This window comes from Passer domesticus, chromosome 7 (genome assembly GCF_036417665.1).
Source record: "Passer domesticus isolate bPasDom1 chromosome 7, bPasDom1.hap1, whole genome shotgun sequence".
Taxonomy (NCBI): domain Eukaryota; kingdom Metazoa; phylum Chordata; class Aves; order Passeriformes; family Passeridae; genus Passer; species Passer domesticus.
In genome coordinates this window covers 43,129,800-43,157,135 of record NC_087480.1, presented here as the reverse complement: position 1 = coordinate 43,157,135, position 27,336 = coordinate 43,129,800, and the positions used below count along the sequence as shown (strand labels likewise).

At 39.0% G+C, this 27,336-nt stretch overlaps 1 protein-coding gene across 7 annotated transcripts in view; it reads left to right on the top strand.

Annotated features, from left to right (window-relative positions):
• The window catches only part of LOC135304991 (pancreatic alpha-amylase-like), an 86,070-nt gene that overhangs the window by 45,950 nt on the left and 12,784 nt on the right, over window positions 1-27,336 (top strand). For 6 of the 7 annotated variants that reach the window (XM_064428059.1, XM_064428062.1, XM_064428055.1 and 3 more), the window contains exons 3-4: window positions 18,696-18,802; window positions 20,094-20,219. Coding sequence is in view for 1 of the 7 variants with exons in the window: in XM_064428062.1 (XP_064284132.1) it covers window positions 20,157-20,219 (63 nt within the window). In the remaining 6 variants the exon portion in view is untranslated. Of the gene's footprint in view, window positions 1-16,268; window positions 16,422-18,695; window positions 18,803-20,093; window positions 20,220-27,336 lie in introns of those variants that run through there. The other variant, XM_064428061.1, reaches the window with a different exon arrangement.

Sequence of the window (27,336 nt, the reverse complement as noted above, 5' to 3'; positions counted from 1 at the left end):
CTGGCAGAGGCTGCAGCAGCACACAGGTTGCACCAGTGTGTCCAAAACTGGGCAGAACAGAAATGCGGGGAGCACAGCCAGCTCCCTGATGGTCTCCTCTTTCTGCTTCAGCGAAGCAGATAATGTAACACTCGGTGCTTGTGTCAGACACAGTCTGGAAGGATGGCTCCCGGTGCTGCTGCGGTTTCATTGCTGTCCCTCTCAATAACAGCAGACAGAGACCATGGTCCCAAGAGGGGCAGAGTCTCATGAAGTGCTGTGGAGGAGCTGATAAGTCCCATCTAAATTTTCACATGAAGGTATGAGTTAGCTATTGGCTTCACAGGAAACAAAGTGCTGCTGCTGCATCACTTCCAGCTAAAGTAACGTGCTGAAAACCTGTCAGACCCACTGGTCAGACAACAAATGCCAGAGGTCTTGTTTAAAACAGGAGTTCAAATGAATTCAGAGGGATTCTAACTGCTCTTCAACCAAAATTTAATAACTAAATGCCAGACAGATAGCATATCATACTTCCTTATGGTTCAGAAGCAAAGGGAGTTCATCCTAAAATTCATTTGCAGACATCTGTAAAACACATTGCTGTGGAATGACAATAGAGGTGATCCATAACTTGAAGTGGGCACTTGTTCTTTATTATGAGATACAGATACAGCGACAGAAAGCATTTCTTTTCAAGTAAAGTGTGCTCAGTAGAGTCTACAAACACAATATAACTTCATGCCAGACATTGATTTTCTGTTGCTGGTGAACATCTGTTTGATGTACACAGACATCTTGTGATTAGGCTCTGCTCGGTAGCTAGACCAGCAAATGACAGGGGTGGAGCGGGGGAGGATGAACAGGCTTTCTTTCTGCAAGCAATAAACAAACCATAAATGTGTTTATTTCTACAAAGAGTGGAAATAAAGATTCAGCGCTCAACAGGTATTTGCTTTCAGCACGATTTCTCATTGGAGCTGGCTTTACTTTTTATTGACAGTCATCTATAACCCAGTGTTTTTCCTGGCAGAAAGAGAGTTTCATCTGCTGAATTTAAAGACTTAATGAATAAGGAGACAACATGTAAATTAATTTATTTTATGCATGAATGACAAATAAACTGACTTACTAAATTAATTATCCAAAGCAGTACAGCATAAAAATGCTATAAGCTATTGTTCTTAAGAAATGTTACATCTCACCAGGGTTTGAAATCGTCTAATTCTTGTGGGCTGTCATTTCCAGTTTCAGAAATTTCTCCGTCAGCTCTGTACGTCATTGCAATAAAATCCAGCTGGGGCCAGATCTGACCATGATCCCATGTCTGCTCCTGAGTGACAGCATCAGTGCTGCTGAGCAAACCAGACACAGCTCCATTCTGCACATCCCAACCAATGCATCCAGCAGCTACAGGGGCCAAATGAAGTGTCTGCTCTGGCTTGCTGGCCAATTCATACATCTCATATTTGCAAAGATGTATTAACTAGCTTATTATCCCTTTGAGCTTGTTTACTATGTATTTTGGAAAAAGGACACAAAATCTCCAGTTAAGGCACTGGTTAGAAAATTAAGAAGTGGGGGTTCAGTGCAGAGGTCTGTTAAAGATTCCTAAGCACAGCTTATAGGTCCATCACCCTTCTCAATAATCTAACTGAGAAACTCTTTTGCTAACCTCATGTCTGCCTGGGGCTTTTTTGCCACTTGAGAGGATGTTGTATTGTATAAAGCCACAAGGGAGCCTTTCCTTTACAACTTGCAAGCCTATCTGTCTTGCCAGATGAAAAAAAAAAATAAAAGACTGAAAGAGCTGCCTAAATTAATTCCTGTAAGAAAAACTATTTTATTTTCAGAAGTTCTCTAAGCACCTACATGAAGAAGTAGGAAATGTCATCCTGTACTAATGACTGGCCTTTTCTTCATTCTCAGTATTTGCTGTCTCTCTACTCTCAATGTGAAAATTTACCTTATGGCTGAAAGAATCCAAAAGATATTGAATGTATGTTATTTCATTGCTGTAGAATACCTATATAATGCATTGCTTGTGGTGGAATTCTGATATTTCTCCAGGTTATTATGACTTGAATGTTTTTTCCCAATCTTCATTTCTGCACATTGAAACCCAATAGTTGCTATCTATACATTAGGCCATTTCTGGTAAAAGTGTTTAAAACAACAATCAGGAACTGATATCTTAGCAAATAGCATTAAGTTAGGAAGCACCTATTGCTATCCTAAGTCATTAAATTCTATGATAATTTTTTCCTGGTAAACAGACATACCTCTCTCAAAAGAAGTAATAAATACTTTTGGCACCTTGATGTCACCTATTGCACAATATGAGGTTAAACCCACCATTCCAACATCATAAATTTCCTGCTTGTAGAAATCAAGGAAATTTTGTTCTATCCAACTGGCAATAAAATGATAAATAAAATACACTTTACTATTTATCAATTACTTGACTGTTTCCAAAGGACTAGGAAGGTACAGGTGAGGCTTTTTTCCTCCCTCTGGGGTAGATACTGAGGGAATATCTCATTCATTTTCCTGTAAAAAACACAGAAAGTGCCTTTGCAATACATAGCATTTCTGGTAGGTACTTATGGAATATCTTTGTATTATTCCACAGATGAATGCCTGGAACATGACATAGAATGAAAAATGTCAGAACTTTTTACGTGGTGCCCAGAAAATAAACTTCAAACAACTTGTTAGAGCATGCTGCTGTGTATTTGGAAGTCTTAGATTTAGTATTAAACATGCATAACCTATGCAGTAGGAGTCCAAAAAGATCCCATAAAAACATAAGTGTGTTTTAAATAGACTGCTCATACTTGATGAAATTGCAAACCAGCCAGTGAGTATATATGATGATTATATCCAGGTATTTAGTCTTGAATTTTTCAAACTTCTGGCTTTAACTGTTGCTGTACTTTTTCATGGAAAATGAAAAAAAATTAAACACATGCAGGCAAACAAAAATTGCCCATAAGATTATTTCCAACAGATTTCATACTTAGCAAAAAAGCACTACTAAACATTTACAGAGCATTTATTTTTGTTTTTATAAAAAACATCTATTTAAAGTTGATGTGAATGTTTTTATTGAATTCCATGTGCTCATAACAATGTTGTAAGTGCAAAATAATTGCTTTCAACTGGAAGGAGACTCATTAAATGCACATATATATTAACTAGAAATATATATCAGTATTTTTTTCTAGGAAATGCAGATATATTTATGACATAGTAGTATTCTAACCAATTTTTCCTCACTAATGCTTAATATTTGGGAAATGACACAGTATCTTTTCCTCAGAAGAGAAAAATATAATGGATCCAATAGCAATGTTATTACTGTTGGAATTAGAATAGTTATGTACTGTTACAATAGATTCACTTCTCTGAAATTAGATTGATTGTCAGTTTTCTCATAAGGAATACATTCAGTAGTATCAATATGTTGTCCTTGAGAAATTCCTGCCCCTACTGCAATAGCAAGTGAATATGAGCTTTGGGTATAAAGGTGTGAGAGGGTATCCTTGTGAAAGGTATTCACCCTGCCTGTTAGACAGCTGCCCAGTTATTCTGAATACCCTCCTGCTGAGTCTCTTCCTTCCCATTGACACAGGAAGTCAACATAACACTGAACTTGATACCCGTGTTTCATTCATGCCTTGCACGGGGAAAAGACAAACCAAAACACACCTCTAGAAAATATCCAGTAATCAAGAGTCATAGGAGTTATGGCAAGGCATATATTGTATTATATTATATGACAAGATCACCTTCTGAATTTAGCAGTGCAAGGTTTTACCTGGTGAACATACTAATACAATTTTTTACTATATTTGGTTTTTGCATGACACTATTGAACATAAAAATGATAACCCATTGACTGACAAAGCTAGCACCAAGTTTTAGACTAATTCAGAAAAATTAACCATCTGTGATATATTAATAAACTGTACATCTGAACATCACAGTATGTTTCATGGCCTAGGAGTTCAGATACCACAAAATGATGGAATCCAGGTGATAGTCTGTTGTCACAATGGGTCCCCAGCTGGGTAATAATTAGCATTGACTCCATCATTCACAGAAGGCTGATCAATCTCTTTGTTATTCTATACTTATTAAGAAACTCAGTGTTTTTATAGATAGTTATGATACAGGTGGACCTAACTGGTCCTCCAGTCCAAACACCATCACCATTGGCTAATTAAGAAACCACCCTTTGGTAATCAAATATCCATAACACATTCCACATGTTCACAACAGCTGCAGCAAGTGAAGATATGAATTGTTTCTCATTCTTTTGTCTGATCTTGTCATAGCCTTCCCCAGGATGATGTCTGGGAAAGTTGTGCCTCTCTCTATGGCCAGAGAGCTGCTGCCACAATATTCCACCTGGAATTCCTGTTTACAATCCCTGTAAAGGGTGTTGGTTATTGTATGATTATTTGTATTATGAATACTTGGAGGGATTTATGCTGGGTTGAAATTAAATTAGATTCCATTTATGGAAAATATTTACTTCACTGTGTCCATAAAATTGTTTGTTCTTTAGGGTGAAAATTATTGAGTGCTGATATACACCACTACCCCCTCCCTCAAACTGTGCTGAAACCAGTGGAAGAAGACATTATTGGAAAGGAACAGCAATTGTAAAAAGCAGTGTGTATTCCATGTGGAAGTGTGCTATTCCTGCCTTGCACACTGGAATAAGGAACCAAGTATCCTGTGTGGAATTGCAGTGCACATGCTGACTCTCAGAGCCCTTGGGCAGTGTCAGTCTCACAGGGCCAGGGTATACTCTGCATTTCTACATGCTATACTGCTAAGCAAATATCACAAGAGAAAGTATTATCTCATTTCAGGAACAAGGGAAAGAGAGTGTAGGCTTGAGCTACCAAAAAGAAAAAAAAAACCAATACAGGACTGAGGACTGAGTCTCAGGACTGAGACTGAACTTTTATACATTTGAATTAAAAATTTATGTAAGAAAATTTCATCACCCCTGTCTCGCAGAATTCACAGTGCTGAACAGCTGGAGCACAGGTAGACAAAGGGAATCAGAAATTAGTGGCTTGTACTGATGCTGCTGAGGTGACTGGGAGTACAACCACTGCTGGGGCTGAGATTGGTTGCTGCAGTCAGGGGGAAGCACCTTTTGTGCTGCAAAGAGTTTTTGCCTTCTTAGTGCCAAGCCAAATAACCAGACGTGGCAGTAGCTGATGGCAGGTATGCTGCTCTCTGCTCGGGCACAGGCAAGCCTGTCACTGTTAATTGTCCATTTTCATCCAAACACGTTGCAGGCATTCAGCCTGGCTAAACATGATGAAAGTAATGCTGGGTTGCACTTGGAGAAGGAAACAGTTCCCTACAAAGACAGCAAGGAAAAGGAAATAGTGACTCCATGGGAACAGCGGTCATGCGACTTTGCTACAGAAAAGAAGATCCTTTCTTTGAACTAGTGTTCAGATATGTATTTAGCTTTTTGATGATGCTACCCAGTCACACAAAAATGTATATTTAGCCTTCTCTGCCTCTCAAATTTACTTTGTGTTATTGGTTGTTTCCTCCCAGTGTACCTAGTCTGTAGAAAACACTTTTGACATTACAGGGAATGAGACCTACAATTAAATTTACACAGTGTTTACCATTATAATTTCCAATTACCAGTACAGATAATGCTGAGTATCAACAAAGCTCTGAGTGGTACAGTTTCTGGGAATGATGTTAAGTATTTAAGTGATGCTATTGGTGATTAAAATCTATTCCTTTTCTTAGTTCAGTTTCTTATTTGATATCTCCTGGATACATCGAGGTAATGAGAATTTAATAAAAGTGCAATAGTAACTTATATATTAGTCCACTGGCAGGAACTGTGAGGTGCCTCATGGAAAAAATGTACTCAGCACTGTGGAAACTAAAGCTTCTTTTTTTTTGCTGATGGCTGCAAAACTGAATCAACTAATTGACTCCATCTATATTTTTACAGTTGGCTTCTAACAGATTCTGAAGTAGTTTTTGAATTTCTGTTTCATGGTTAAAGAAAACACTGCCTTTGAAAATGGTCTGATCACCATTATGCTATAAGTAATAATCAATGTATGGTAGGATAGAAACATAAACAGCAACCAAATATACTCTACAGAAATATGGGAGTCCTTTAATCTGGACAGGTTCTTTGCTTGGTACTGAGAAATAACACACCGAAAAGAAACTGAAAACAGTTGGTATTTTTTGTGCCTTTAAATATAAAGATGAAGTAAACAAAAACTATTCATGTGTAAAACCAGTGTGAAACAGGGAGATTTAACATTTACAAAGCAATATCTTTGAAATCAGGGTGGGTTTTTAAAATCTTTAATTTTAAGTATTTTTGGTTCAAAACAACGGAAAACAAATTTAACAGCATGCCAGATTTTAATTTTTTTCGGAGCATTAAAATGACTCCTCAGAGATTCCAGGAAATTATTTATTCACAATAAATTAGAGCTGCTGAAACTGCCAGCCAGACTGTCTGCAGCAAAACGTACAAATGTTTTATTGTCTAGCATCATTGGAGTCTGCCAATAAAATTGGGCTTCATTCTACAGTCAGTGAAATATTGTACTCCCTCTCTATAGGGTGGTTTATTCAGTATCCACTCACATGGTGTGTTTATGCATGTGTGTGCATATACACTGACAAATGTGTGCTCTAAAGAGGAAAATCAAAACAGACATAGCTGAAGACAGAGTACAAGTACCTTATATTAACTTATTTTCATTCTGAAACTTGTTCAGACACCCAGCAGTATAGATTGTCCTCCAGCATTTATGATTTATAGTGGGCTAGCAAGCTGTACAAATGAACTGTTGTTGAAGACTTTTAGTGTCATTGTATTTTTGCCTCTTCATTCAAATAATGAAAAATTTATTTTTGAAATCATGGAGAGGTCACAGATGAACAAAGAGTGACACCCACAGTATGGCCCCAAATATACTTTGAACAGAAGGACAGACCTTATAAATATGGTATGTGTTTCAATATTTATCTGGAAATCTTACCTAAAAATTGAGAGAAATATCTTTGTTCAGTCTTTAAAATAAAATAAAAAAGATTGACAAGGAAGGCATGGGAATTATAAGAGGAGTAAGTTACAGGGACGCAGACAAAGGTCCATGTGATGTGCCTGGCATTAGGCGAGGAAGCAGACTGAAAACATCTCAGCAGACATTAGAGATTTGTAGGGGTTATTGAGGCTCCTTCTAAAATGCGCCTTGTAATGAACTGGAATCTTCTGGTTGCACCAAAGTAAGCCTTGGATGAGGCATCCATGCCATCCCACAGTGGGAATCCACACAGACCCTGAGCACAGAGGGAAAAGGTCCTGTGCTGTGGCTTCTACCACAGAGCAGCTCCTGAGGAATGGCTTTCCTCTGGACATTCATTTTTACCACAGTCTTCTCTGAACTCTTGGGAGTTTTATCTAAAACATTTAGTTAAAGCAGTGTACCAATTTCACTTTTTAATCCTAGCAGTAAAAATAGGTGCATCTACAAGGCCGAGTTACAAATTTACCATCTCTGTTAGTGAAGTTCCCTTTGCATCTCCCCAGTTTGTGCAGAGGCAAGTAAATCATCAGCAATGCACTCTCAGCACAGAAAGAATAGCAATATCTGTGGGGTTTTTGTTTCCTTGTATATTTGTTTTTTGTGCTTTTTTTTTAAATTTATGCTTACAACTTTGATAAAATGGTTTAAGTAGAGAAGCAAAGAAAGGGGGAAGGGAGCCCATGGAATTTTAAAGTGCATTTTAAAGGAGTGTTCTGCTATTTCAACACTCATTCAATCAACTCTCCTGTCTCCCACATACCTGATGTTCCTTTGCTGCAGTATTATTACAGAATCCTATAAAGCCCAGCTGTGAATTTGATAAAGGAAAAGGAAAAATTCTACAACTTGGACTGCCCACAGAGTTCCTCCTAAAGGGAATTCCATAACAAACAGAATACATCATAATATAATACTTCCTAGGGCATTTGTTGTATTTCCACCTACAAGTCTGGAGAAATTTGAATCTAGGGAAGTTTATTTAATTTCCCATTTCAGTGGATCTTTGAGAAAGGCTCCTGAAGGGGCTTTGTGAAACCTGGGTAGGCTGAGGGAATCAATATCAGAGAAGTAGGTTTTATCTTCCCCTCCTGCAATGGGAGGCTGCTACACAACTATGAAGAAGAGAGGAAGAGAATGAATAACAGGCCACCCAAATTCCTGTAGTCCTCACTCAGTTAAAACCTACTTGCCTTAATTCTTTACAGTTCAGCTTCAAAAGACTTTAGCTTTAAGAAAGAAATATTTTTTTGTTTTCAACAAACAAATTTATTGATGTTAGGATTGTATTTAACAAATAATACTATGGAAATTAGAGATAACTATAGGTCTGTGCTGGCCTGCTCATGATGGGAGATGCCATTAGTAATGTACAGTAATGTACTTTTGGCATTTTTTCAAATATATACTACTTGTTCGATGAAGTAGCAAGAAATGTAGAATTTGATTGCCATTTGGTAGACTGTTACCATATTCCTGCTTAAAAAACAAAAAAGAAGACTGACTGTATAAAAAAATTCTAGATTATTTTCTTTGGGCAGTAATGAAACTTTCTTTGTAGTTTCATTATGATTTAATTTTATACTAGCTATTTTGAAATGAAAGAGTCTCCAATGCTTTACTAATTATGAGTCAATTTCTGCTGCTGTTGACAAAGAATGCTCAGTCAAAAGATCCTTGGGCTTTTCTAATAATGTGAGACTGTTTCACATCTTAAATTGATTCAGCAATTGTTTATGTATTTCATTCCTGCAAAGGGATAAAAGGATTTTAGTCTGATGGTTTTTGCTTGGAACTGATGAAAATTGCTCTGTGGATCAGCTGCATCCTGCTAGTTCTTTCTAGGCCTAAAATCTGTGTCAGGGTAAAACTCCAGCCTACATCTTCTAACAGGTTTCCTTGGAGTACCAAGAGCTCAGAATTAACAAATGCTTTTTATACTCTTCCAGTCTTGCTATTTTTCTTTTAGATTTCTGAGAGTTTGTCTTTTCAAGGCTTGCTATCTAATCCTGACCTATGGGATTGGAATTCAAATGTGAATGGGAACTAGTAAAAACAGCAAAAATACTCACTCTTGATGAAATACCGTCATTAAAAGCAAACCTACATTCCACAAAAACCTGTGCAGAGTAAAAAGGATGCCAGTTTGCACATGCAGGGTGTACCTTTTTCATCATTAGTGTCGTGGTTAGCACTGTAGGAGGCATCTTTACATACAGGGTGTTTTTTATAACTTTCAGAATTCTTTCTCTGTCTCTAAATGAATGGCCCTATTTACTCCTCCAGGAGTGGGGAGAGCAGGGTGTGAGGTGGGGAAGAGAGGGCACATTTCAGGGCTGAGCAGCAAACACTCAGCCCTGGGTTCTGAGCTTCTCTGGGTCAGGTTTCATGTGGCTATTTTGGTTTGCTTTACAGGTAGTGGGTACTACAAATTTAGTCCATCTACAGTGGCTGGCACTCAAAAGTGAGAATAGCTGCCTTTGGGTAGCCCAGTGAAGGAAAATATCCATTTTTGTGCTAACAGACAGGCACTGTGTGCTCCACCACGAACACTAACAGACAACACATTCTGTCAAAGTTACAACTGATAGCATTGGTTCTATTTGCCTTGCTCTTCCTCATTGAAATTCCTATAAAACCTTGAACATAGCCTGTTTAAAACTATTTTTCTTTCTTTTAAGAAAAAAAACACCACCCAAACAAGCCCACACATCCTTTTCTATTACTTGTAGGAAGGAAAAGGAAACCTGATTGCAGGAATTCTGAGGATTTGATTTTCCAATTGATGAAGCTTACATATAGCATTGTAGCCAGATATAATCAATTTCACATGTCTGAAGTAGTGGAAACTTGTGAAAATTATAAAATTAGAGAGATAAATAGGCTCCTTTAAGCAAAAAACAGCATAATCTTTCTGGTTAGTTTTACCTCTAAGAATGTGCCATTTAGATTTTATCTGCTAATCAGGAAGGTATATCACAGAATTATTTGGAGATTTTTTTTTAAAGACCCCCTGATGTTTATTTTCCCTGAAAAGAGTAGTCTACAGTGAGCCTTCTATTTATATTTCATCAGTTTCTGGACCTCTGTTTGTTCTAATAAAAAGCATAGCACTGCCAACTCAAACAGCAATGTGGTGAAACAGAGTTCCAGCAAACAAGAAAAAACAACTTCCACACGTACAAATAAAGGGACTGAATGGGACTAATGATAACCCAAATACCAAGGTGGTTCTCCTGGCTTTTTCAAAGTCACGAGCCATCAACAGTTCAAACTCTGTGCTAAAAGGGAGACTTGCAGAAAAACTGAAATGGAACTTCCAGGTATGACAATGATGGAGAGGTCTTGAGGATTTCTAGTGGTAAAGCAAGATCAAGGTTGCCAAAAGAGCAAATACTCCAGTAATTCTAAAATCCTTTGTGTTATCCAATACTGCAGTTATTAAATCCAATTCTAAAAAAAGTGGAAAAAAAAAAAACCAGTATTCCAACAATATTCTTTGCCTCGCATACCTCTGCAACTGTTTCCAGCCCTTTCACAGCACTTGCCCCAGGAGAGCTGCCCACCAGCTTGTCCTTCCTGGTGCCTACAAGCTCTGTTTCCCTGCCATATGGGTGGAGTGTCTGTGGAAAACAATCTTCCCCCTGCAGGAAACAGCACCGGCCTTTGTGAGGGTGGCATGGCCAGCCCACTTTGGAAAGTGGGCACAGCACAAGTCCTGTGAGCACATTCCAGAGACCCTTGTTCTCTGTTCACCCCAGAAGCAGCTCCCTGGCAGCCTCCCCTCGGCGCCTCACCCTGACTGGTCCCTGTCAGGGCATCCTGTGGGTGCTGCTGCTAAGCCTCATGATGTGGAGGCACTGCCAGGAATGGGCAAAGAAATCTGCAGTGTGGCTTTCAGCTTTTGCATGTCCAGGAAAATAGGCAGGGAGCTTGATAGATTTTTTTTTTTCAGTCATTCTAGAGTATGGTGGGAAGAGCTTGAGAAAAACATGACCAAATATAATAATTATGCAGGTATTTAGAAATGGGAACATAAACACCACTGATGGCATTGTTGGTATCCTCACAGCAGCAAAAACAAGTGCTGAGGACTTGCAGTGTAGGCCTGGCAACATTTTGACCTGAATTGTCAGGCCTAAGGTATGTCCCATGATGCCACATTTACTGAAAAGTATTGAAATAGCAATGAGCACCAAGGAACATCTCTGACCTAGTGGTTTTGCCTAAAAGAATTTAAAAAAACCCATCTGCATGTATGCAGTGAGTGAAGAGGAAATGAAGGATGTAAGGAGTAAGTTACGAAACTTTTGCTTCCCTTCAGAAAGCCCTGTCAAAGGTTACAGTCCACTTTGGCTTCAGCATTTCAGTGAAATTAATATAAACAGTTATGTTGTAAAACCAAGATGGACTTAAAATGAAAAAATGTTCGCCACATGTCAAATATGAAATTAACTCCAGTTCCTCTTGATTACACAAGGTAAAGGCTTCTCATCTCAGCCACATGAACCATTCCCCATTGCCTCTGTAAATATTTCTTGATTGACTGACATACCAACTTCACTTTTTCATAAGAAAAAAGGGAATTGTTCTGTTAATGACATTGACTGGAAAACAAAAAAGGTAGACCTTCATTTCTCCAAGAGCAGAATTTAAATTCAAGATGGAAATGCAAGTTGACCTGCAAGAATCTGTTCCCTGGCAGTAAGCTGAATTTTTTAATGGGAGAAAAGCAGAGGAACATTTCTTCATTATGGTACAAAGACAGGTAGTGAAGTAAGCACTGAAGCAGGCTTCCCTTGTAATACTAGGAAAGAACTATTTCAAAATCAACTTTGAATAAAATTATGGCAACCTTCCCCTGCGTGGATGAGTTAGGTCAGAGGCCTAAGTCATGTATGAAATATTGGTCTCTGACTAGTCAGTCATTATTTAGCTTGTCTCAAGCATGTATATTGCCCCCTTGCTGGTACTTTTGCATATCAAATGACCTGGTTAATTCCCTCAGACTTGCTCTCAGAAAGCAGTTCAAATATGAACTCAATTATCCTTCAAGTTCTCCTAAAGAAAGTTCAATAAGCATAATATTCCCTGTAACATGCTGGAGACAGACAGTGCAAAAGTTCTCAGAATCTGTGAGGTAAAATACTTCTCAATATAACAGTACCATAGGAAAGTCAGTTGGGATTTTTTTGTTGTAAAACATTTTGTTGTTGGTTTTCTGTGGGTTTTTTTTTTGGTTTTTTTTTTTTTTTTTTTAACTATGTAAAGAAAATAATCCCCTACAACATGAGATGGTGACACATTCTAGCTTAAGAATTCTGAATATTTACCAAATCATCTGGGAGGCCTCTGCAGCTGTCTTCACAGAACTGAGAGCCCTTGTGTCCCTTCAGAATATTGTATTTGGATGTTTGGAGTATGGGGCATCTGCAATTCCAACCTTTTTACATTCTGAGTTCACTGTGTTATCAGTGCACAGGCAGCACTCATAACATCCCATTCCGAATGTTTTCTAGTGAATTTGATCTTGTTCTAACAAATCAGCTGCAGTGACTGTGATATGCTTCCTGGGATGAGGTGGCTGAAGGACACTTCAAAGGCCTGGATTCATATGCCTTATGAGTGCTCTCCATACCCAATACCACATCCCCACAACAGCTTCCTTTAACTTGCTCTTTCTCCAAGTGGAGCTCTGGTTAAGAAGCACAAAAACCACTGTTCCAAAGCACTGTGACACTGCTTGGAGAGCTGTTCCCTGAGCTCTGTGGGCTGAGTGGCCCATTCCTGAAAAAAACAGAGAGGGAGGTTGTGGCCTGAGGTAAAAGACAAATGGATTCATGCTTCACGGGGGTCTCCTGAGCTGAGGGTCCAGGTTGCCTTTTTCTGCCACTAACCAGTTTTGCCAGTGCTTCCATGATAGACTCTGTCTTCACTTTTTAAAATGCTCACAGGCTCCTTGTGGATGGGATCGAATGACTGCCCTGTTCTCTTCACCTGTGAAATTTCAGAGATGACTTGAAAAGGGCCATTGTTTCCCAGGAATGCCAGGCCTAGTCCAGGAAAGAAAGTCTTCGTTTCAGCAGGAATTTGGAGTCTGCTTGAGAAGGCCTTGCAGTCAGTAGGTGAAAGCTATGGCACATTCATTAAACCTCTGAACATTTGTAGTTGGCTGGGCCTCGCCCTTTCTGGGCTCTTTTGCTTCCCCTGCCAAGTGGGTGGGAAGGAGAAGGAGAAGAAGGAGAAGGAGAAGGAGAAGGAGAAGGAGAAGGAGAAGGAGAAGGAGAAGGAGAAGGAGGAGGAGGAGGAGGAGGAGGAGGAGAAGGAGGAGGAAGGTTTCACGACTGTACCACTGGGTTTGAGCTGGGATCAGCCTCCACACACAGGGTCCTCTGTTCTCACTTCTGTCCTAAGCCTTTGGAGCACTCCTGTGCTTCCATGTGAGTAAGGCTGTGTTTGGTGAGCATTTTGAAAAACATTTCTAGTAGATTATTCTTGTATTTGAGTACAAGGAACAAATACAGTGAATTGTTCAGGTTCAGATGGATGATGTCTGCTTCAACAAATTCAAAGTCACTTCTAGGGTGAAAACTGGGAATAGAAGCTATGAGAACACTTTGGTGTTTTTAAAACCATTTGACACAGGCAACAAAATATACTGGGAGTAGCCCACAATTTTTCTGTCTAAATTTAATATCTTCGTGTTAAATTTCTGGGATATTTTGTGCAGAATGAGTTGAGAATGTCACCAGGATGGACTGATGATGCTAATAATCCTTATTAGGAGTATCTGAATTACTGTCATGAAATCTTTAATGTATTGCCCAGCAGAACACAAATGTGAAACACAAAGTGATAATGAATAATATTATTAAGTTTGTAACCAGATGGGTAAGGGAAAGATGGGAAAAGTCTTCAAAGGGTTTTTCAACCTGTTTTTCAAAGGAAGGAAGAATCTGACCTGAATATGAACTGATGATAATAAGTACTGTGCTTAGTGAGCTGAAGCACTGGAAAATGTATTTTTTGTAGAAATACATTTTTTCTGTTTTGGTTTCAGACCTCATTTAATCTCCAAATGGTAACACTATTGACATGAAATACTCAGATTATAATAAACTGTGACTGTTTTCTGAAGGTATGGTCCAGAATATAATAATAGCACTAATAAATAATTTATCTTAGAAAGCTCACGAATATAATTTATGACAACTTGGATTTTATTTCTTTTCTCTTTTTGAAGAAGTTTCCTGTGATCTAACTAAAAAAAAAAAAAAGAAGTAGTAGCACTATGTGTCCTTAGACCCTGGTATAGATGGCACACAAAAGGAAGCTTGTCCTTTTGGGACCTGGCTCTGAATCAATTACAGACGACAGAGAAATACTCTTTTGTGGCTGCTAAAGTTCAGGAATGAAATCTGGCAGGCTTAGCCAATTCCCTAATGCAGCATCCACATTACCAACATCAAATTGGCAGCTTTTGCCTGTCCCAATGGGGACAGGGTAATGAATAGATTTAGTTAAGGTGTCCTGACTCATCTACAAAGTGCCTGGTATGTGCACCAAGGCTCTCCTGTATAACTTCCAAAAAAGTGTCATTCAAAGAAAAATGAAGTTAAGGTTTGCTGGCTAGCACTGCCATAGCACAGGACTGAGCCTCAGTCTGCTCCCAGTGCCCTAGAAAAAGCTACTGTTCATTTCCTTAGGCACTGTAAGGAAAGTACATTTCTCATAATCTATGATTTTTCACTATGTTGTCAAGAAAGAGAATTTCTTTATGATCTTCACACTTTTTTTCCCCCTGTCACTCCAAAATAATTTACACCATGTCAAAAGACTGCCTGGCCTAGTGGTAATTTTAGGTGATTTTCCTTGGAATGAGGAACCATCATTCTTAAATCCCCAGGCAGTGTGCTTATGAATTTCCACAGTGTGATACAAACACAATTTTCCTGTGAGGCTCTTCCCTCTGACTGCACAGTGAAGACTGACAAGGGATCCAAAAGTAACTGCATCAGAAAGCCCAATGAAATCCAGCTTCTATAGGTGGGATTCTTTTCACATGTACCTCTAAATATCAACTCTTATTTTCTTTTTGGTTTAATAGAGACCATTCTTAAATGGTTTTTTTTACATTTATTTCTATTGCAAACACAAAGAAATGGGAAATTTTTTAACTCCAATATTGTTTATTTTTTTCTATTCTCACTCATGTCTCTAGAACCCATGCCAGGGGGGGAAAAAAATCCAACCTAATAAAACAAGGGTAAAAATTTTGTCTCCTTATACACACTCTTCTGTTTAACCCTCCCTTTTACTTCATTCAGAAAAATGAAAGATAATAAAATAACCTGGATTAAGTTCAAGTTTCCTCATTTAATTTGGTTGCTTCAGCAAAGATTAGTAACATTCACAGACTTGTAAGGCACAGGTGATCCAGTGCAATAGAAAGATAATTTAAAACAAAGTCATTGGAGTGATCTTTTGCACTGTTTCTCTCAATATGAAATGGAACTCTGAGTTCTTGAAGGGCTTGTATCAGCAATTCTCATCTTCAAACTATTGGCAATGAGGTTTTATTTCACTGCACAGAATTGTGTTTGACTGGTGTCTGATGTGTTAGGAGCTGAGCCCATGTGCATAATTATAAATATGTATGTGGATGTACAGTCTCCATACGATTTGTTTGTTGCTTTCAATACTTTCAGATTAGTAATTGATTTGCTGCCATGCAGAAGTCCCCCAAGGAATTACATTAGAGAATCATTTTAAATATTTGCAGAACCTCCCAAGCAGAAAACATTATAAATGTTAAATGCAGAGAGATATCATCCATTTTTCACCCTGGCTGTGATAAGCAATATGGAAAAAAAAAAAAAAAAAAAGAGAGAGAGAGAAAAAAAAATCTCAATAACAAAATCCACATTGAAAAGTTAGGCACTTTGAACTTTCCCATCACCTTACCAGTGTTTCCCCACAGGCTGTCTAAAAGACAACTCAGCAATGTCTGAATGGGGCTGCACACAATGGCTCCTTCACAAGTAGGTCTTTAATTGATTACGGCTGTGTTTATAGAAGCAGAAGAGAATTTACTCAAAATGACAGATTGCCTTTAGTGTTAAAATAGTTTAGTAATGTTAATGGTAAAGGAGGTCCCCGCCACCTCCTCTTCAGCTGCACGAAGCCCTAAAGATGAGCCCTTTGTTACTGCAGCCCCCAATGGCTTTTTGCTCTCCCTCCTCCCCTCCCCGCTTCTTTCGTGCTTCCAGAGCGGGATGCTCCAGGCTCCAGGGCCACATTCACACCGAGGCCAGCAGCTGGCCGGCTCCTGCGGAGGTAAGATCCTGCAAAGCTGCAGATTCCATCGGGAAAATGATAAACTAGCAGAACACCCAGCACAAGCCTCCGGGAGCGCCCAGCACCCCGCCCGCGCCCCTGCGCTCAGACACTCGGAACAGCCCGACCCGGGCGCTGCAGTGAGCAGCTTTTCCCTATTTATATTCGAACACCCGCAGTGACGAGGTCCCGGTGCGGCGGCTGGACGTGCTGGAAGCGCTGGACGTGCTGGAAGCGCTGGATGTGCTGGATGTGCTGGGAGCGGCCCGGCCCCCGCCCCCTCCCGCGGGGCGCCCGGCATCTGCCGGCCAGCACCGCCCCCTGGCGGCCGCCTCCCGCGGGAATGCCGAGCCATCCCGCCGGGAATGCCGAGCCATCCCGCCGGGAATGCCGAGCCATCCCGCGGGAATGCCGAGCCATCCCGCCGGGAATGCCGAGCCATCCCGCCGGGAATGCGGCCCGAGCTCCCGCGGGAATGCCGAGCCATCCCGCCGGGAATGCCGAGCCATCCCGCGGGAATGCCGAGCAATCCCGCGGGAATGCCGGCCGAGCCGTGGTGACGCGAGGCTCAGCGTCAGAACTACTACTTTCAGAACTACAAAGTACTTTACAGCCTAATCGCACCTGCCAAGCCCGGAGGCAAATGGCATCTTTGATTTTCTATTATTAAAAAAAGTTTTTAAATATCCCCCGGCTCGATATTTTAATATCGCCATAAAGAAGGAGTTAACTGCCGGAGTCTCAGAGTAATTTGGTTGACAATGATGAGCCGTGGAGGTCACACACCTGGTTTCTTCCTTCTCCATAAAGGAAAGATAATGATTTAAAAGTCTTCTCGTTGGTTCAGCTGAATTAGATGTAGCTTGAAGTAAGCAGGAAAAAAAAAAAAAAAAAAAAAACAAACCCAAACCCTGAACATTAGAAAGTATGCTGTGTAGTTAACTCTGTGTTTGGAAGGTAATGTTAATGTCATCAGACACTGTATTTGATTTGATATCAAAGATATTTAAAATGGATTCTTTCATCTTATGACTTCTAGTATCAGGAGAGAGCTATCATAATAAATGGTGGCATTCCAAACAGACATTAATAAATCAGGTGAATATGATCAATAGCAAAATACCCTGAAGAAGACTCAGGTTTAATATCACTGCCAAGTACTTTCTAAGCTCTGATTGTGCTGAATGCCTCATGATTGGAAAACACCTTTTTGTGATGCTTTTTAGTGAATTTGTCTTTCCCAGGCTTGACTTGCCACTGAATGACTCATCATGCTGCCTGCTTCTATCACCATGCTGAAACACGCTGCTAAAACAACAACCTTTTAGGGAATAGTAGTATCTGCATTCTGAGAACAGGAAGAAAGAACCCTTTCCCATGGGGAGTTTGGGCAGACATTAACAATGACTTTTGCTAGGACAACCTGCCCTAATGAGATCAGGCCTCCCATGAGCTGCCAGCCTTGGTACTTGAGGACACAAACAGTGAAGTAAATGTTGTTAATGACATGAGAAATAATTTATAAACAATACCCTTAGTTTTCATATCCTAGACTCCTTAAGCTCCTTTTATATCCAGAGGAGAAGAAGGTCACCCAGAGAGGTCAAATGAGGCAGTATAGCTTGCTGAGCATACAGTAAGGCTGTAAAACTGGCATATGGATATAAATTTCAGTTCACTTCTCAATGATACCATTATTGCACTGCAGGAGCAACACGTGGCTACAGCACCTTCCACCTCTGTAACTGCAGTGCCAGGAAAGCCAAGAGGAACAGTCTTTGTACACCCCTGAATTCACATGACTCTTCCAAGTCTGCTGAAAAATGGAACCTTATTTCTTGTCTTTCATCCTCCATTAGGACTGTCCTTCCATATTTTTCTGAAGACTCAAAACAGAATGAACTGCTTAGATGAACCTGAAATACTGAAAATTTGTCCTTTAAAGAATATAAAAAAGAAACAAAACCAAAATGGAAACATTTCCAGTTTGCAGTTTGGGAAAATACAGATCACCTGAGGCTGGTAAAAACACACACATATTCAGCAGACATGGGAAGGCCAAAAGCAAACATTACAATAGTTCTACTACAATCTCATACAGGGTACATATTTATGCAAGAAATTTGTGACAGAAACAATATATCTCGTGCAAAGTCACAGAGATATAAATACATTCTCTTTCTTTAAGCCACAGGAAATGTCAGAGTTGTCAGTTCCCAGTGCAAATGCATTCAGAAATTCAAAAACAACTATATATAGTATTTGCTCTTGCAGATGTACATCCCATTCAGTAGTCAACTCAAGAAAAGTAGGATGAACCCTCCAGTCATCTCTACAGTCCTTCCTGGTAGACTGGAAAGATCAGTAAATGACATCTCAAGGTGAGTTTATGAGTGTGATCCTGAGTGTATGGGTTAGTGGGGCTCCCTTAACAGGAGTTTGGCTAATGATGGATTACTCCAGCTGTTTCTGTCTCTGAAGAAATAAAGTTGCCTTTGCTGTATATGTGCTTACAGTCCCTGTAGTTAACAGCCTAGAAGGGGAATCTGGCCTTTGATTTTTAAATATGGGAAAGGCTAATAAATCCTTGTGTCTAACATACAATTAACCTTTGAGACTGCCTGGCATGGGCTACTATTCTGACAGATGCAAAAGCAGATTAAAAATCACACTCCACAAGAATAACACTTGCAGCAGCTAGGAGAAAACTTATAATAAGATCTGTCAGTCCTGAGGCTTTGAGGAATATATTTCTTCCCTTGCACGGAGACAGGAGTGTTTATTACAGCATTATGTCATCTACTGCTTGCAACTTTTCCTTTCAAACCTGTCATTAGAAGGGTGCAAAGTGATGAACAAGATGGAACAATTAGTCTCCTCCTGTTAGACATTTCTTGCACTCTTTGGCTATTGGAAAAGCATATAAATGGAGTCAAGGAAGCATTGAGAAAATGTTTGAGGCCTCTTTTAAAATGCAATGGAGCTCTTACGAGTGCTTCAAATTATTACTTATATTTTATTAATAATTAATAAATGTACTAGTGGAAATGAGGTGTAAATCAATCTTGGTAATAATGGAAAATACAAACAATTTCATTACTCTGCTCCTCAAACAAGAGATAAAACTGCTCCTTTGATTTCATAGCATTATTGCTGAAGCTGCAGTCCCAAAGGCAGTGACATCCTGAGCACAGAGAAGGCTGTGGCTTTGCCCTTGGGACATGTGGAAACACAGGGGGTGCCTGTGCCCCTCTTGAGCCACCTAAACAGAGTAACAGGCCTCTCCTCAAGCAGAGGAAATGCCCCAAAGATGGGGAGAAAACAAAGAGAAATAAGTGGTTTTAAAATGCTCAAAGATCATTCTGAAGCAAGAATACAGAGAATGTAATACGCTGGTTGTATAGGGTGGACTATTAGTGTTAAATAAGCAGTGAAATCTTACAGAACACATCTACTACAAAATCACACATTTGCTTCTATGAATGTCTTAGTTGTCTGATGAAGATGTCAACTCAGAGAATATCTAAAATAAAGAGGCTATATTGTAGTCACACTTCCTAAGTGATACATGTTGTAGAGTGTGAGCTGCTTCATAATAAATGGATAGTTTTGTAAAGAGAACTTTAAAAAATGTCATTGTTTTAATGAAGTTCTTGTGTCCTCCCTGTCCAGATTAAATCCTGTCAGGAATGGAGCAGTGCTGTGGTCCTTGCTGTTGTTCAACCCAAACTGACCATGAAGAGAACTACAGAAACAAGAATTTCCTTGCTCCCACTTCTGATGCCGGCAGTAACAGGGGTATGCATTAAATGAGTACACAATGTGTGGCAATCCTTTAGAGCTGCTGTGCCCACACTGTCACTGGAGCTCTGCCCATGGCTGGAGTGTGGTGCCAGCTGGGCAAAGCAGGAAAGCAGAGGCATAGCTGTGCTCTGGCACTGCTGAAATTCCACACAAGTGGTTTGGGGTCAGAAAATACGATTATGTTAACAGCTACAAATATGATACAGGCTAAAGAATATCCCTTACTAATCTCTGCACCAAGTTCCTTAGCTGGGCACTGAGTCTGATCCAGCTCCCGGTGACAGCTGCAGGAATTTTTCAGCTGACATAAATGGATTATCTTTGATGTTGGGCACTTAGGAGAATGAGTGGGGCTGTCACTGTGTTGTTGGGAGGGACATTTTCTCATGTGGTGATTTGCATGGATTTTAATGGCTTTTGCAAGGTACATCCAGGGATAAGAGTTTCAGTGAATCAGTACTGCTTGCTGACAGCCTCTGGACACCTCAGTGCCTCAGTCCCCATGTACTGAGCCTGGCCAGTGGTCTGATATAATCCACAGTCAAAAAACAGCCAGGAAGAGGGGATGGTATGTGACAAATGTAATGTCTTTCTCTACTGTAACAGTTTTTGGTTAGGGATTGCTGCTATATCTTCTATTACAACTTTCTATTGACTCAGTGTTCATGCTCAGTAAAATATAGGGCTTATTTTTATTATTTTTGTTACACAAACAACTTAAAGATTATCCCTGTGTCCAGGACAGAGCTCTAGGTGCCTGCTCTTTATAAGCTCAGCTTTGTCAGGAGACTCTTGCTTCTCTATGGTACAAGCTGGAATTGATAAATCAGGTTTTACTTTGAAAAAGTGGGGGAGCCTAACTCAAAATATGTTATGCACCTTGCTGAGACTTTCTCTCAAGAGCTGCTTTTGTAAGAATTGCATATTCCTTAGAAACACTTGACTAATGCACTTTGTGCATTGCAATATGTGTACATGTCCTAAATTAAACTGTGTAGAAATCCTGGGGAAGCTCATCCCTCCCTGTATTTATATGCAGCATATTTCTGTCTGTGGCCAATGTGCCCAACATCAGTCATATTCACACTGCTTGCTTTAATTACCTTACACAGATGCCAATTCAGATATCAGTTTCCCTATGACATTACAGAGTGATCTGTCCTATAAAAGTGACTTTTTGTTTTTGTTTCCTACCCAGAGTCTTCAGCTCCCAGTGTAAGTACCTGAGATGGACACCTAAGTGTAGGTGACAACGATCTGAAAGTCTGCCTCTAACAATGCAAGCTATTCCTTAGCGAGAGTATCTTTTCACAGAATTCCCTGATGTTTTCACAGTCTGAGATAGTTATTTTAAACAGCAGAGCAGTCTCACTGTATCAGTGGCCACAGATGTTTTCCATTGCACACATCCTCTGCAGGCTTTATTAAATTGTCAGTAACTAACCAGTGGGAATGGCCTCCTGGCTGTCACGCTTTCTGGTGGCTTGTTCTGCTGGGCAGCTCCTGGTGCTGCAGCCCTGTTAGACACACTGTGGGCACACCCTGGCACACAGGGCATCCTGATGTGCTCTTCCACGTTTGCTTTCCACTTCATATAAACCATGGAGGAAATTCCGGAGTTTAGAATTCAAATCCCAATATGCACAATGACTATCCCCCCCCCCCATCATAATTACAAAGCCTTTATGATCATCATAATCCTGTTCTGTTGGGCCCTAATTAAAGTAAAAGCTTGGTGTTGGCCCATAACTGGTTTGTGATCCCCTCACATACTCATCAACTTACTTTCTGCATTTTGTTTTTATTTGCCCCTTCTTGCACTTTTTGCTTTGCCAATAGATATCACAGTTAGCTTGACAAATTGATAGTTGGAAATTGCATTTACAGTTTGCAAATTATATGTTAGGTTTTCATAATGACTTAAATAGACAAACATTTGAAGAAAGTCTCAAGAATAGTCTTACATTTTCCTGCCTCCTGAGGTAATTTTACCAAGTAAACTATGAAAAGACACGGGTTTGGGATACAAATCCGGTCTTTGTTATTTACATAACCAAAGTCCTTGCTCCTCTTTTCCATGTAATGCTGCCAAGTTATGCAGACATAAAAAAAAATAAAGAAAATGTATTTCAGTGGAAATATACCTAATCCTAAGCATATTTCCTATGTGGAAGAAAGGGGTAGATAATTTACCAATAATTATAAGAATATGATATCTGAATGTAATCTATCTACATATTTAAATATCATCAGATATTCAAACCATGCCAACTATAGGAAAATTAGGACTGTAATAAATTTCCTAGAACATGTTAAAATGCAAAATAAAAAAGTTTGGTTCATCATAATGAATCCAGTCACTTATGTCCTGGTTTGATATAACCAAAATTTACAGATAAGGAAGTCATTCAAGATCAGAAAATGCAGGTAGTATTTTCTTATTCTGTGGACCAGAAAAACTAATTCTGATAGTCTGTCAGTCCAAATACTCTAGGTAAAGAAATATAATTTCTCTTTTGTCATTTTGACATCATTATTATTTTCTGTTGTTCTCAAAGACCTACTCTACTTGAGTTGCATACATAAAATGTGAAGATAATTACACTTTTCCCTCACAGGACTGATTGTTCTCCTGCTGTCATTGCTGTGGGATATGACCCTTAAATTGAGGGAGTTGGAATATATAAATTGCAACATACATTTCTGTATGCTTGTCTATAATGGAGTGAAAGCCTTCCTGATGGGAAACAACAATGATTTCTTTGATAAAACAAAAGGGACAGAGAGAAGCATTTTTATGTCACCCACTAGGATGATTGCAGAGATGCTGATGCTCTAAGTGCACCATCAATGTCAGATGGTAATGTTTTCCCTCTAAAAACTTTATAATTTAGTTTTAACTGTAGATCTTTCAATTTTGTGAAGCTGGATGAACATGAGTCATCTTATACATGACTCATGTATATGTCCTTGCTAAGGATTATATCCCAGATACTGATGGATAATAAACTTTAAAGAATAAATGAGATCACACAAATAATGCAGGATTGTACACTGAGTAGAATGGGGACTTGCTGTTAACTGAGGAAATGGCTGGGAGGTCTCAAAAGTGGACCATGCTGCTGGGGCATTCTCTCCCCTTTGGGCTTTCAGTACCTTGTGCCATGTAGCAGCAGCGTCAGCAGCGGGCGTAAGCAGCTCTGAGACCCAAGTGCTACAAGAGGTCCCTTTTTGGGCTAGGACAATGACAAGCCAGTGATGCTGCTATGGCACATTGTCCTGCTGGCCTCTGTTAGGCACAGGCTGGGTGACACTGGGAATGTCTTTAATCAGAAATGCTTTAATGTTCCATCAGTTACTCTTTGCCAGTTTTCCCAACGGAAAAAAAAAAAAAAAGTTTTCGCAATAGCACATAGTAAAATTAGAATATATTCTGTTTCTTTTATGTAAATTCTTAAAGCCATTTTCAGTGGTAGAATGGGTTTAAATAAGGGTCAGTAAGATTCACTTAAACTATTAAAACACTGCTAAATAGAGCAGGTTTCTTAGCAGTTAAGTTAGGTTTCTCAGAAAAAAATCACTTCATTTACAATCAGCTGCTGGTTCAAAAGGTGTAAAGCTATCAGGTTAAACATTAAAGTAAAAACTTTACCACTTTACAGATTAAACACTCAGTTCTGAACAAAAGACAAGTTAATGCACATATATATAATCTCATTGAGCTTACAATATTATCACATAACTAATGTTAATAGATAAGAAACCTCACTGCATCCTGGTAGACATTAAAGATAAGGTAAAATTTATTAGAAAAAGAAATTTTAAAAAATGTTAATAAGAAGCTTTTTTTTTGTAGGACTTCCCCAAAATTTTATTCAATGTATTCATACTATCTTGATCTGTGGATTAGACTGGACATTCTAGTGAATATTCAATATTGGGAGCCTTGAGTTGAAGCTTCCTTTACATGATACTGCTGACTTGTCTCTAAGCAATTCCTGCAGACTGAAACTGCCTGTGACAGGTTCTATAAAAACAATGTAAAAGGAAGGATTGCTTCAGCATATTTAAATTACATACAAGTTTTCAAAAATTCACTAAAATTGATGGATGGAACTTGTTATACTTCAATAGACAGTGGATGAGGCTGAGCAGCTTCAGTCTCCCAGCCCATAAATGGGTCTCTGCCCCTGTGCAGTTCCAGTGCTGGGACCATGGCCTCATTTCAGGCCCGGACTCTCAACCTGGCAAGGTGAGCAAGCTGGAGAAGAGAAGGTCTCAAAAGGGAGTAAAGATGCAAGGACTAGGTATGAATAGAACTTACAGGTCAGAGGCACTTTCCTGTTTATATGTAAATAAGATAAACAGTGACACCAGGCTTTGCTGCCTGTCCATGGCACTGGCTCACACTCAGTGTGCCTGTCACAAACTCACTGCTATAGGAGTACTTGTCTTGCACCTCTAAGGCACTGATTTCCTGCTGTCTTGTACCTTGTGCAGATACTTGTCTCAGAGCCAACTGCCTTAAACTGTACTGGATTTGATGGATGAGTTTTATTTGCAGCAGCTCTTTCCAGATTGCTGAGACATCTTTGATCTTTGTTGCTATGTACCTGGTCAGCAAAAGAGAATCATCAGCAAGATGCAACTTTCTTAGCAGACTTTTTAGCTGATGCTACATTTTAGAAAATGATATCTTTTATGTATGGTTTCACTCAGATAACTGCTTCCTGATGCCTTCCTCGGTTCTTAGATGTGACGTTACTCTAGGCAAGCCCACAACCCAATATCCTGTCAATTCTGGATGCCTGCAGCACAAAGGAAGGGAAAACCAGCTTTTTTCCTGCGTGGACTAGAATATATTGTTTTACAGGATTTTTGATGCAAAAGCAGCTCAGTTCAGTGGCAATTCAATCCTATATTAAAGCAAGATAAAGACCTATTGCAAACTTCAGGTGACTTGTTATCTGTAGCATGGTTTTGCTGAATGACAAGAGCAGAGACCATTTTCTGAGTGTTTTAAAAATAAATTAGACAAGTACAGACTGTACTAGACACTGCACAGAAGAGTGGCTTAGCACAATCTAACCATCATGGAAAGCACAGCTGTCCAAGGAAATTAAGAAAATCCTGGGAGATCTGCAGCTTGGTCAGTCTAGTGAGTGCAGGACATTGCAGTGCTGGGGCTGAAGGCTGATCACGTGCCACTCCTGTACTCACACTTTCCAGCTAAACATTAACCAGGAAGCAGAAGAGATTATCAGTAAGGTGAAAATCAAATACTCTGTTCCCCTGTTTTCTAGTAATGCAGCACCAACACAAGGTATACAGCTTTCTAGACTCCTGTTTTACTCTGATTTACTGTAATACCAGCTGTAAAATAATATAGAACTACACCATTTTCACTTCACTATTATTAGGCCTCTGTGAATTCCTTTTATTTCTCTTATCATTGAAGGAATTTGCAGTATGTACATTCTAAGTAAGAAGTACTTTTATATATCAAACTATTTAAAAGATCTTAATTTTGTATTTACTTTTATTTAATCACACAGAAGCACAATTATTAAAAAAATTCCTGTGACTCATTTCCATATATTCTTGATAGCCAAGCAAACATGGCTATATTCTGTGTTATGTTGCACTTAAAAAAATTGTGTTTAATGGTAACATCCATAGCTGACAAAAACATTCCTGATGTTCCTTAGAACCACAGTGTTAAGTGCCAAAGACAGATTTATTTTGCAGTATAATTCACGAGAGAATTACTCTAGTTCAGTGATATTCACTGGAAATTTTTCTTTTTCAATGGTGAGGGATTTAAATGCAGTGCTTTAGGCCATGTTAATAAACAATATAAACAATATATTCAAGGAAGAAAGTACATTTTCTTAACTTGAAACTTAGAGTTGGGATTTGAAAGTTATAACTTATTATGAGCTTTCAGTAGCGTAGGGCACTCTGAGCTGTTAGCAGTGTAGGGCACTTTTTCTGGTTTTCCAACTAGAGCACTTCTATAATACTAGAATAATACAAGTCAAATAAATGGATTTAGAATGAAAAGGTATGAACTTGTCTAGAGAGACTTGTGGTATAAAGTAGAAACATAATTATCAGAGACTTTTTTCCACTGGCTACTTTTCTAAAACTCAGCATTTATGGAGACTCTGTTTTCACTGAGGCAGTTTTGTAGGGGTTTTTTTTTGCTTATATTGTGTAGGCATTGCTCTGATATATATATATATAAACACTAAGACTACTATAACTTCTAAAAATACATCTGGAGAACCAGGAAACACATTAGAATAAATATGTTAAAATCTGTATGGCTGCTTTCTGAAATCCTAGTCTCTTGAAGCATGTTGGGATAGTTAAAAGCAGTGACTACAAAAAAGTGAGACAGATATGCAACAAAAATGTTGAGCTATAGTATATTGAATTCAAATACAAGGTTATCAAATTAATAAGTGTGTTTTAGGCACCATGATGGACAGAATCCAAGCAACTTGCTCAATGTTTTATTATTTATTGCTTGCTGTTTATTAAAGAACACTTGCATAGAAGTGGAAGGTTACCTCAGCTTTTTGCATTTGAACTGTGGGATATGTTCCCTGTCTGGGAAATATTACAGCTTAACAGATGTCTCCCAGATGGTTCTCTGATCCAGTTGTACACAGAAGTCAGGTCAGCAACTTCGGAAATAAAATTCAACTCACAGGAAATACTTATAGTTGATTCAGCATGCAGCAATATGACCTTTATTAGTATTGAAGGAAAAATAAGATAAAAAGTTTACATATTTAGAATAGAAAGCTTTTGGTGAAAATATCAGAGAAACTTTTAGTTTCACATTCCCAGGGCTTACTCAAAGTTTAAAAAAAACCCAAAAATGAAAGAAGAAAGGTTAAATAGAATAATGAGCTTTTTTGGTAAAAATATTAATGAAACTTTTTGTTTGCTATTCCTAAGGTCTACTCAATATCAAAGAAATTTGACACAAAATACCTAATCTTTCACATATCCTAAGTGCCTTTTTAACATGTAGACACCCAGCTTAGGCACTCTGCAAACCCTGGATTCAAAATTACAGTAAATATTGCTGTTCATAGGT